Source organism: Vulpes vulpes, chromosome 5 (assembly GCF_048418805.1).
Source record: "Vulpes vulpes isolate BD-2025 chromosome 5, VulVul3, whole genome shotgun sequence".
NCBI lineage: Eukaryota > Metazoa > Chordata > Mammalia > Carnivora > Canidae > Vulpes > Vulpes vulpes.
Genome location: NC_132784.1, coordinates 24,114,806 through 24,127,350, shown reverse-complemented (window position 1 = coordinate 24,127,350; position 12,545 = coordinate 24,114,806). Strand labels below are relative to the sequence as shown.

Genomic DNA, 12,545 nt, shown 5'->3' with positions numbered 1-12,545 from the left:
ATGACCCCCTTCCTCATTCCAAGTCTTGATATTTCACATGGTTTTAGTAGAGCTCCCTTTCCCTTGCCCTTCTTCTACTGTATCTCTGGCTATACTTTCTGTCCACTCTGTCTTCTGTCTGACCTACTCTTAGATCTTTGCCCTCATCTCCTTTCCCCCACCTCACTTTAATTTCATCTACTTTTATTCTAATGGTTTTTCACTGTCTTCTCACAGTTCCAGGTCTGTTCCATGTTTCTAGCTTTGATTATTCTCCTGAATTTCAGACTTAAATGCATCACTACCTGATGCATATTTATTCTCAAGCATCTCATACTCATTATATTCCCCCAACAGTTGAAAAGTCATACACTGAGGGTCAAAGATCTGAATTTAAGATTCTGACATTTAATGAGATGGTGAGCAGAATATTTGACTTAAGTTTCCTCATCAAACACTGTCTTAAATCTCCATTTCACCAATGTATTTATCTACCAACCAATTCTTTCTCATATACATAATTGCGATAACATTCTAATTGATCTTATTTCCGCCTTCACTTCACTGAAATCCTTTATCCTTTTAAATCCTTCACTGAAACCCTTTATCCTTTAAAAGAGTCAGATTGTCTCTTTCCTCAGAACCTTTCAGCAGTTTCCCATTTGACTTTTAGTAAAACTCAAGCCTTTATCTGCTGCCTTCAGCCCTATATTTACTGATTTATTGACCTCGACTCTTTCTACTTCTTTTTCTCCAGCTATTATGATCTCCTTAGTGTTCCTTTAAATTTGCTGGGTACCCTCCTGCCTCATCGTCTTAGTATATGACCTTTACCACGTGATCTTTTTTTTTTTTTAAAGATTTTATTTATTTATTCATGAAGACACAGCGAGAGGGACAGAAGCAGAGACACAGGCAGAGGGAGAAGCAGGCTCCATGCAGGGAGCCCAATGTGGGATTTGATCCCAGGACCCCAGGGTCACGCCCTGGGCTAAACTAAGGTGCTAAACCCCTGAGCCACCCAGGGATCCCACCACGTGATCTTTTATCCAAATAGATGCCACCCTTCCCTTCCATAAGTCTTTATTTCAATTGTTACATTGTCTGTGACATATTCTCTGACTTTGTTTAAAATTGTATCTCCAGCCTCCAATTCTTAATCTCCATCTCTGTTTTACTTTTCTCCATAGGTTCTTATCTTCTAATATTCTATACATTTAACCCATTTATTTTATTTTTGTTTCTATTTTGCCACTAAAATTTAAGTTTTGTGAGGACAAGGATTTATGCATTTTTTTAAAAAATGTATCCCCAGTGCCTAGAATATAGTGGAAACTCATTTATGATTGTTGAATAAGTAAATGCATGAACACATTAAGATAGGGATGGTGGAAGTAGGAATGCTTTTGAGGTTAAAAAAAAAAAACAGTATAAAACACTAATTATTCCCCCTATTATAAATACTGTTATTAATCCACTGCCCCCATGACCAGGCTCACATGCACATTACTTTTTTTTTTTTTTTAATATCCCTGTATTTTATCTTGGTTTGGGGATGCTATACAGTCAATTCCTGGGGCTATTTACTTAGAGATATATTTGAGCCTTTTAGCCATTTGGTCACCAATTCTTAACTCTTATATTGCTTGGAGCAGAGTCTCCATCATAGTCCCCATTACTTTAGTTCAAATATTAGGAGCTTCTCTTTAGACAATTGCAACAACCTCCTGAGAGATGACTTTGCACAACAGTTTATCATAAGTAACCTTTCTTAAGTACTTTTGTATGACTTCAAATTATCCACAAAACATTTCCTAGGGTAAATCAAGGTCCTTCATTCCTTGACTCTGAGTTATGTTTTTGAGTTGCTATTTTCCAACACCATAAACAGTTCTTTATGGTCCTCTTTTATTTTTTTTACACTTTCAATAAGTACTTATTGATTGTTTACTGAGTCAGGCATGATACAATGGTATTTAGCAAAGCACCATCTCTTTTCCCTTATCCTCATAGCAATTTGTTATAGTTTGGGAAGTAAGAAGGAAGAAAACAATCTAGCATCCCAAGATCATAAATCAAATGCAGAGTAGCTATAGGTAGAATGAACATCCATTCTGATTTTTCTGGAATAAATTTGGTTTATGCTTGTTTTCCAGTAGAATTATTAATAAGCTTTCCTTCATTTTTAAAATTCTAGGTCTCCTTGTCTATAAGCAAAACAGTTTGAATTTTATCTACATTAACCGCAAAAGTTATGTGACGATCTAAAGCAAAATTTAAGCCCTCCTCCCCTAACAGTGAAACATACTTATAAGTATCACACAGACTGTTTGTGGGGGAAAAAAAAATCAAGGTTTTATAAACTGAATGTCATTTTGATTTTAGAAATTTTTTTGTTTCAAATACATTTTAATAAGTAGTTTCTTAGTTATATTGTCACTCTATTCCTTGTCTAGATGCCCTATCTTTATTCTCCACTCATCCAAATCCTACCCATTTTTAAAGTAATGCTTACATCCTCAAACTATTCTTTGTTTTTGTCTTCATTTCTCTCTGTGGTTTCTTCCTTTAGCAGTTATTTTATTTATCATTTATTTGGCAACTTGTTGTATAAAAGTACTTTTTTCCTCCTGTATATGTTGGCACAAGCAGTCTGCTGGCTGGATCCTTAAAGACAAAGATGGTAACTTCTACATTTTTGTAGCACCAACTTTAGAGCCAAATACAGAATATGCTCAATCAACTTAATATAAAACAAAAACAAAAAAATCTCAGCGATGATATTATTGGTAATAAGTGTGGTGGTATTGATGATGAATTTATTGGAAAATATAATAAGATAAAATAATAGGAACTTTCAGGTAACATCTATAGTTTGAAAGTGGAAAAAATAGTTATATATCCACAAGCTGTATGCATGTTTGTGAGTATTTGTAATGCATATTACTGAAAATTATGTTGGGGTCAAGAGAGAAGAGGTTGAAGGAGAGAAAGGAAAGATAGACTATATGTTATCCCATTGTGTGGAAAGAGCATCATTACTCTGAATATTACTGGGGAGGGAGGGTCAATTAGGTCATGATCTAATGCTTTCATATCACTTAGAATTTTTGATACATATTAAAAAACCTATTTACTGATAGATTTTTATCTTGAATCATTCCTGTATATACATAACAAAAGTATAAGTGATATCAACTGGCTAAGATGTTCCTAACACTTCTTCACATTAAGAGATCATCAATTGTAAAAAAAATCATACCTATTTCAGACATTTAAAATATTAAAAAAGTAAATATATTATTGAATGGATTCACAGTATATAAGTAATTATATTGCAAAAACAAAACAAACAAGATATATGATGAGTTTACTAGAACTTGAGGAAAGACTACAGATCCTAAATATTCTGAAGCCATGGGAGGACAATAATGTGATTTTCAGATACAACCAATTACAGAAAGCCAAGTTAGAGCAAAGCTTTATGGAAGTTTGCTATCACTTTTGCTGTCCAGTAGAAGCTGTAATCTGGGAAGTTATAAAAAAAAAAAGAAAAAAAAAGAAAGAAAGAAGAAGAAAGAAAGAAAGAAAGAAAGAAAGAAAGAAAGAAAGAAAGAAAGAAAGAAAAGAAAAGAAAGGATGATATGTTAATGGGTATCTAATTGATGTAGAGACACATGAAGCCCCAGTATCAGGATGGGTAGTTAGGAACTGCATTCTCAGAGATGGAGTTTAAGCACAATATTTAATTTTTATTTCTAAATTTTCTTTCTCTTGGAGCAGAGGAGGAAACTAAAATTTCTATACTCAAGAACGTCTGCTTTGGATCAACATCTTCTATAAAACCCACTGGCTGTGATAGCCATATGCCTTATCCAATATGACCAAACTTCTAGTCATAAACACAAACAGAATTCTTAACTATTTTCTGAACAGATTGTGTGAGACCACAACATAGTCAATTCTATCAAAATTATGTGCTTGAGCTGGGTGGTTAAAATTAAGATAAATAATTGGTTTAGTTTTGCTACTGAACAAAAAATGTGGATCACACTCATGTACCTTTTATGTATTGCTTTCCCACATTTCATCTTTGTACTGCTCTTGTGTTCATGTTCAGATCATTCATATTTTATTTCGAAACATTTTCATTTTCAGATCAGCAGTTGTGTGATCCTGGTGAATTTCTTTGCCACGATCATGTGACTTGTGTCTCCCAGAGCTGGCTGTGTGATGGGGACCCTGACTGCCCTGATGATTCAGACGAGTCTTTAGATATCTGTGAGTAGAAAGGTTCTCATGCCATTCAGATTTACCTTACATGTGAAACTAAATGTCAGTTGTTTTCACAGATGACTGCTGTTCTAGTTGCTTCTTTTATTTTCTTTCTTTTTTTCCCCAAATATCCTAAGAAACTTGAAACCTTTTGCTTGTGTTTCCTTTAAAATGACTATGTGGATGAGAACATAAAATGCAGTTTTGTAGGTGTGGATTAATTTTTGAACAGAAGAAAATGCAAGGTTAATTATTTCAATGTGATTGTGTTACTGCAAGAAAAAAAATAACTTGAGGAGGAAAAAAAATCCTTTACAACATAACACTAAAAAGGAATGAGACCCTCTCCAATAATTTATTTCACCCATTTTGAGACAGAAGAGCATATAGAAGGAATAGTAAAGTAATCAAGTTGAGCTGCAATATTATTTCTGTTAATGTCTTCAGGCACCATACAAATTACTGAACATGTTTTCTTTTGAAACAGCAAGACAGAAATTACATTTATTCATCCATACAGGGAGGTTCTTTGACTTTATAATATTACATTCAGAAGCCCTTGGCATATGTGGATCCCAACTGTAAGAGTACCACTGCATCTAACTTGGAGTCTGTTAAGGGTTTTGCATACATGAAAAATGCCACTAAAGCAAAACTATAAATAATAGGGCCACAGCTAAATCTGTTACACTTTTTTTTATTTCCACTGTCATATGGAGTATGAACAATCTCCTAAATTTTGGTATTGGTATTTCTAGCACTTCTGGTTTAGTCTGTGCACCCCCAGCAACCAAGTGTGCCAGTTTATCAGTATTCTCAAAGCAATCACATAGTGCTGTTGGGTCGAAGTGGGGGAAAAAAAATCCATCATCCCTCATGCTTGATATTGTGAGAAACAACAATTGCTGATTCTACTTTCCATTTCTATTTACTTGTTTACAAGTCTTGCAGGCAGGGCCAATATAAGTTTTGATGAAAATCGTGCCATTAGAAAGCAGCAGCAATAATTATTCATTTTCTTTATGTTTGCTAGCATTTTTTTAAGTTTCACAGCATATGGGTTTTTGAATATTTGCATTAATTGCTCCTTGCTTTGAACAGATCACTTCTTCCATAGAAATAGGTTGTAGTTGCTTACCACATTTGTAATTTTCACCAGTTTGATTCAGAAAACCTTTGCTATGCTAGTCTATGCTAGACTCCCTATAGCATAGAAACGTTTCTCAGCGTGATAAAAGAAAAAAAAATAGGTTAATGGGGAAAAAACTCCCAATGGATAAATAAAATGTAGTAAATCCATACAAAAGAATATCATTGGTAATAAAAAACAATGACATACTTGTACAAGCTACATGGATAAACCTTGAAGACATTTTGCTAAGGAAAAGAAGCAAGTCACAAAAGTCCATGTATTTTATGAATTAACTCATATGAAAGATTTCAAATAGGCAAATCTACAGAAGTAGAGTGGTTCTTAGGGCCAGGTGGGGTTGGAGGAAATGAGGGTTGACTGCTAATGAGTATGGCATCTCTTTTGAAGGTGAAAATGTTCTAAAATTAGATTGCAAAAAAAAAATAAATAAAAAAAAATAAAATTAGATTGCAATGATGTTTGCACGACATTGTTAATACATTTAAAAACATTGGCTCATACATAATAAAATGGGTGAAGTGTATGGATGTGAATTATATAATAATAAAGTTGTTTAAACATGAAAAAGATGGAGAAACATCTCAGTAGTATGGCCATGTGTACAGATGGCATAGTAATGAGAAAAGACAACAATAATAAATACACTGGGCATGAAATATAGAAGTAGCGGGACTCTCCCCTATTTAAGTACCATCTAGGAGTTTTCTCCTTGTTAGTTGCAAGGGAGGGTTGCCATGGCACAATCAGAATAAAAAGTTACATTTTTGAGTTTTGGGACTAGAATCTTGTGTTTCTGCTCTGATCCTTCCACAAAATTGCTAATGGGAAAAATGACAGAGACATGAGATACCTTTGTGGAGTGCATGGGCAGGAAGGCCATGTTAAAGGGAAAAATTCTATGGAACTATATACTTGGAACCAAGCAAAAACAATTGAGAAGACATGGCTAGAGAGCCAGGACTTTCCTTTATTCTGATGAAGAGTAGAAAATAATGATGTTACTTTTGTGCCGAAGAGGGAGTTCAATAGGAGACTCAGCCTGGAGAGGCTTGTAATAAAGAGGAGTAGCAAGGACCTGTGTGATCACAACTCAAGCCCAGAGAGGAAAGAGACCTTGCAGTGAATGCTAAAGTGGATGGATGACAAGTATCTCCCTCCCCCACTCATGCCCATTCACACCTTTCAAAAAGGGTGGATACCCATCAGGACCACACCAATGGACTAGACCTGTGTTTGCCAGCCAGCATCCACCCTGACTGGGCATTTCCAGGGAATAGTTGGAGTATTCACCACAGCGTTGTTAAGTATTTGAATGTCCACCCTGCCTGGAAAGTAGATAGTACCTTGGGTTTGAGAAAAGGTAGATCCTTCATTCACAGAGATTAGGGGCTTTAGCAGTGTGAGGCTTTAAATTAGAAATTGCATATGGGTCCATTAAAGATACAGATAGATTTTTCTGCTTTCTTAAAATATTTTAAAATGAAAATTCATACCTGCTCAAGATATTTTTTTGGCAGTTTTTAAGTAGTTATTTTCCTCTCCAATAAAATTTGATGAATTCTATTTAAAAATATTTCTTCATTTTGGCAGTTCTTACTCTATCTTTTAACAACAAAATTGCTGAATATCCTTAAAGGAAATGTTAAAACTATTCTTATATCAGTGTCGTTACATAACAAAACTGAGAGATGACTATTTCTCTACCTGAGTGCTTGATCTGTGCTACGTATTTGGATCTATTTAAATTAGCCCGTCCCAAATAAATGGTTTCAGTTGGTACCCATTGAAATATGGACAAGCATAGAAAAAAGCTTTATGAAAAATATCAGTTTTTCAAATTTAAATTTCTCAATCCAGATGTTCACAATTACCATTTCCTCTAATCATAGTACTTTGTAATGTGTTGTTTTATGATATTCATATGCAGTCATCACTGATCTACATAAAATAATTGCATAATTTTATAATTATATAGATGTATACATTCAATGTGAAGATAAATACTAGAAATCGAAAACCTTGGAGACTGATTCTTAGGAAGGATAATTTTGTGCTCAGTGTGTGGACGAGAGTGTGTTATCATCTTTGATTTGAAGACAAAGTGTGTTGTATCTACAAAATATTAGATGAAAACAGCTGATGCAATACATTTATTTTTCCTAAATCCTCTTAACCTTTAAAATAAGAAGAGCAATATATCATCAAATTTATTATGATGTGGGAAAGCTCTGCAATGACAACATTCTAATAGGAGGGAAAAAATGAGTATTTTTGAGGGAAAAAAGCTTTACTTGTGAAATGTCAATGATTGAAATGCTTTAGAAGATAAACATGCATGCAGAAAAACAAAAAATTTTGAACTTAAATGAAATTTATGTATTTGGGAATTTGATAGGTTGATATGCACATATATTCCTCTTCTGCTTAGGCCCAGACTCTAGTAAAAAAAAAGGCCATAAACAAAATGAAACAAAACCCAAAACCCCCAAACTTTTGTGGGAGGTTGGTTTACCACTAAGCTGATTGCAGGTTGGGATGAATTTTTTCAAATATGCAATTGGAGAAATTTATTAATTTATATTCTTACATTGGATATGAGAAATGATTCTTTAGCCTTCTATTAAAAATAAAACCCCTTATTTCTCCATATTATTTAAAGTAATTTTTCAAGCATTTAAATGGCTAATCATCTTTAGGTTCTACAAGGCAATGAGAATAGAAAATCAGGAAAATCACCATCTTCCTACTCAGAGCTTTCAATCTAGTTGTTAGCCTAGCATCGTTGTGTGTGACAAGAATTAAAGTGAATGGCGATAATGTTTATTTGTGGAATGAAAGCTTCACACCACCTGTGGCAGAGAAGTCTTCTTGAAAGGCACTTTTATTCTGAAGTATTCAAAATTTAATTCCTTCTAGGATTTTCTGTTCAGTGCCTAATGATACTTCCTTTCTAACAATCTGCTTCAGCTGATGTATGATGTTTTCTGCCAATCTGATGTTAATATACTTAAAACTGGATTTTTTTCTTTTTAAGTCAGGAAGGTATTAGTTCTGCTGTTTCTTTTCCTTCCCTAATGCCCTACACTGCACCCTTTTAGAAAATCATTTAGGGTGCCATTTGATTACATATCATACTTTGGATATAATGACTCACTGGCCAACAAAGGGGAGTAAAAATGGCCTGAAAGGAGGGTATGATTTGCAATCTGGATCGTTGTGATAATTGGTACATTGACTCTCCTCTCTGCTGTCCTTCTGAGAGGTCAGCTAACATTTTCCATCAAGCACCAGATAGTAAATATTTCAGGTTTTGGATCCCATATGATTTCCATTGTGTATTCTTATTTTGTGTTTATTTGTAAAACCCTTTAAAATGGGAAACCAAAACAAACAAACAAACAAACAAAAAAAACTTTCTCATGCTTACTGTCTATACAAAACAGGCCGCAGGTGGGATTTGGCCAGTGGGCTGTAGTTTGCCAACCCGTGTTGTGGTGTCGGCACTGAACTGTCCAGTATGGAGTTGGGTCTGTGCCCAGGTACTGCTGCCACAGGGAGCAGTATAGCCCCTTACAGTAGAAATATGTGGCACAGAGCTGTGTGTGTATCCACTACCATATGGGGCCAAACTCAGGCAATATGGTGGCATCTATAAAAATGTGGGCCTTTCTTCTATTTTTGCATATCACCTTATTGGTTAGGATTGCATTGGACACAGCAGAAACAATGACTTACCAGGTAGGGATTTGTTGTTCTCATTTAAAAAAAAAAAATGCTTCTTTGCCCATTCTTAGCATGGAGCTGTCAGTCTTATAGTCAGAGCATGATGACTTCACCCCTACAAGTAGATAAGTTCATTTCAGGCAGAAAGAAGGGAAGGAGAAAATGGAAAAAGCAAGTACCAGTCTCTCTGTTTAACAAAATATCAAGCTCAGTGGATTTCTGCTTAAATATCCTTGGCCAGAACTAAACATATGAGGTGTGATGTGATGAGTATTTTTGCCAGGGCCCATTGCTTTCCAAAATAGAATTAGTGGATCTGCTATTAAAGAACAAGGGGGAGAATAGCTATTGGGTAGGCAGAGATACTAAGCAGCATGTGCCACAATGTCCTTTCACTCCCCTTCCTTCCTTCCACCTACTGCATGGGAGGAGGCAGGCACAGTGTGCCATCAGAGCTTCTGATTCGCACCTGCTTGGCTCCAAACCCAGTTCCTCTATGAATATTTTCACCCTTAGGCAATTGACTTAACCTTTCCAAGCATCCATTTCCTCATCTGTACAAAAGACATGATAGTACCCACCTCACAGTAAAATGCTTATAAGATAGTATCTGTTGTGGGGACTCTGGATGGCTCAGTTGGTTAAGCGTAAGACCCTTGATTTCAGCTGAGGTTATGATTTCAGTCATGAGATTGAGCCCTTGTTGGGCATTAGACTTGCCTAAGATTCTCTTTCCCTCTCCGTCTGCCCCTCCCCTGTTTTTGCCCTTCCTCTCTCTCTATAAAAGAAAAGGAAAAAAAAAGGAAAAAAAAAAAACCTGTCTGTTGCATAGTAAAGACTTTCTCCACCACACACCTTAACCTGAGAATCTTTTTTTTTTTTTTTTTTTTTTGACAGAACGTCCTAACAGCCCTCTCTCTCATTCTTACTGAAAATTGGCCTTATTCTCTAAGGATGTCGCTAGGAATAGGATTAATCTACCATATACAGTCATTTGATTTAAGTTGTTAACAGTTTTTAATAATTAGGTATGTTATATTCAAACATTAGGACAAATATGGTATCAAGATTATTTTGGGACAGGTGGCTTTTTTCTAGGAACTCTTCCAAAAACATCATGTTAACCAATTGACTAAAGTTAAAATACATGGCTTCAAAACATTAGTGAATAATCATATTTAACCAACACCGCAGTCCTGAAACTGGAAGTGATCTCATTTGAAGAAATGAAAAAACTGAGTTTAGTGTCCTCTGTCCTCCTATACATTGGCTGTTATTGGTGAAGACAGTTTACATTTCTTTGAACTTGCTTTCCTTTTTTTTGTGAAATGCTGAGGTAAAGAAGGATGGAACTCCTCAGAGGACCTCTTAGGCCACCTAATTTAAAAATATGATGTCATCTGAAAAACACAAAACGCTATCCCAAAAGGGTTATATCACACTGACATGGGGAGTGATCACTTCTAATTGAATAATGCAGTAAAAACAACAAGTCCCTGGGTAATAGGAATAGAAGCATTAATGAAAAATGAAAATAACTGAGTTATTAGGGTGGATGTTCCCCTGCATGAGTTGACCTCTTCTTCTATTGTGTTTCTAGTGTGTGGGATTTCAAACTTTATTTAGATAGGAAGATATTAATGAACTTCTTATATTTATACAGTGATCTTTCCCCTAGGATATAAGGTAGAAATCCTTTTAAAATTTTTTTTTCTAAATTTTCTTTATTTGACAGAGGTCAGAGAAAGAAAATGAAATTCAAGTGGGAGGTTATTAGCAAACAGATCCTGCCCTTTAAAAATATATAGTAGAATAGAGCACTGAAACTAGACTACAGGACAATGAAATGAATGGAAGTATGGCGCTTGTTTCTAAGTAATAGTGATTTAGAGGTCACTTTGCAATGAGCTAATATATGAGAGCCACACAGCTAAGCTTTTCTTTAGGTAGAGAAGTTCAAATGATCTTACAGATTAAAGGGAAAGCATATGAGGCCCATGAGGACAGTTTATGTCTCTTTCAATTCTTTTTGTTTTGCTCTTCATTTTATTCAGAGACTCCTCTCTTTAGCAATGGAGAGGCCAAAAACATTGACCTTTCTTTAATAATAAAAAGACTCCTACTTAAGCATTGATATGGAAGGGTGACAGAAAGGTGGGGAAAAGTGTAATTATGAATTGAAAGAATCTGTCTAATGTTGGTTCCTTTTCCTAGCACAGTGGGGATGGGTGGAGGGTGACATTTCTCTTCATTCTGCCCCACAATGTACTAATGGGTCTCTGAAAGTCTGCCTCTGCAATTTTAAGAAAGCTTGATTGGAGGCATAGGTGATAAAACCGAGTACTTACAGTTCACACAGGCAGAGCAAGAGCAGCATTTTTTAAAAAAGCCGCACTTTTTGACTCAAGGAGTCACTGCTTGTTGGTTTTCTGATCTAAGATCACAGGTCACAGGATAAAAGGGACTCATGTCCCTCAGCCTGGATTGGAAACTATAGGGAATGCAAACTTTGAAATGTTGTAAAATAAAGGGGGTAAAGCAAAATAGATGAATTCCACAGACAACTCTGATAAAATCTCTTTGGCTTAAGGGATGATGTACTGTAAACAAATGCTCTTGCAAGGCTCTATAGGGACAGAGCTGAAGGCTGAACAAGGAGTCTTCTTAGAAACTATTCAATCCATCATTTATCTGCAACTAATCTAGCATTTGGGGTTGGAGATGAAGGCTTTCTAACTTTCATGGGTGAGCAAATTTCTTCCCAGAGGACGTTTTATTCTTTATAGTCAGTATATAAAATTTACATTTGACTTTCACTCAGAAGTGCTTCTAAAATGACATATTTTGTTAAATGAAGCACTCAAGGATGTTGTGTTCTAAGAAATTATTTTAATGGCGATGCCTTTCTTTTTCTGTCCCTTCTCCCACATCTTCCATCATCCTTCCCTGGAAGCAAGATATGAAACCCAACTGTAATAGGCCTAGGGGATTTTCAGCAGGACAGAGAGTATCATCATTCTACTAATTGCTATATTGGCCCTATTCAGATTCAGGCAGGATGACTAACTTTGCGTTGATTTTTTTTAAATAAAATCTTTGTAACAATAGCTTTCCTGATTTTCAGGATAGTAGACATTGCTCACAAAGGAGTAAAGTTCATGGAAGATGGGTAGACTAAATAAGGCTTAGGTGAGAGTATACCGATTTAGTTAATGTGGCCAGCAACATGCACTCAGGTTGCAGGCAGGGTTTGTTGTTTGTTTACTGGGAAAAAAAAGATGCTTTGGAAGGGAAGAGTTTGCCGAATTATTCACTGGTTAACCTTGAAGGATCAGATACAAAAGGGGAGGATCCTTCAAATGGCACAAATCTTTCTTGGAACTCAACAGCAATAAAGAAAACAAATACTTCCCAA

The 12,545-nt window shown here is 35.5% G+C and overlaps 1 protein-coding gene across 1 annotated transcript in view; it reads left to right on the top strand.

Annotated features, from left to right (window-relative positions):
• LRP1B (LDL receptor related protein 1B) overlaps positions 1 to 12,545 on the top strand; it is a 1,812,620-nt gene that overhangs the window by 333,143 nt on the left and 1,466,932 nt on the right. Inside the window, exon 2 of the mRNA XM_072757648.1 lies at positions 4,138 to 4,260. Within this exon, the coding sequence (XP_072613749.1) occupies positions 4,138 to 4,260 (123 nt within the window). The remainder of the gene's footprint in view (positions 1 to 4,137; positions 4,261 to 12,545) is intronic.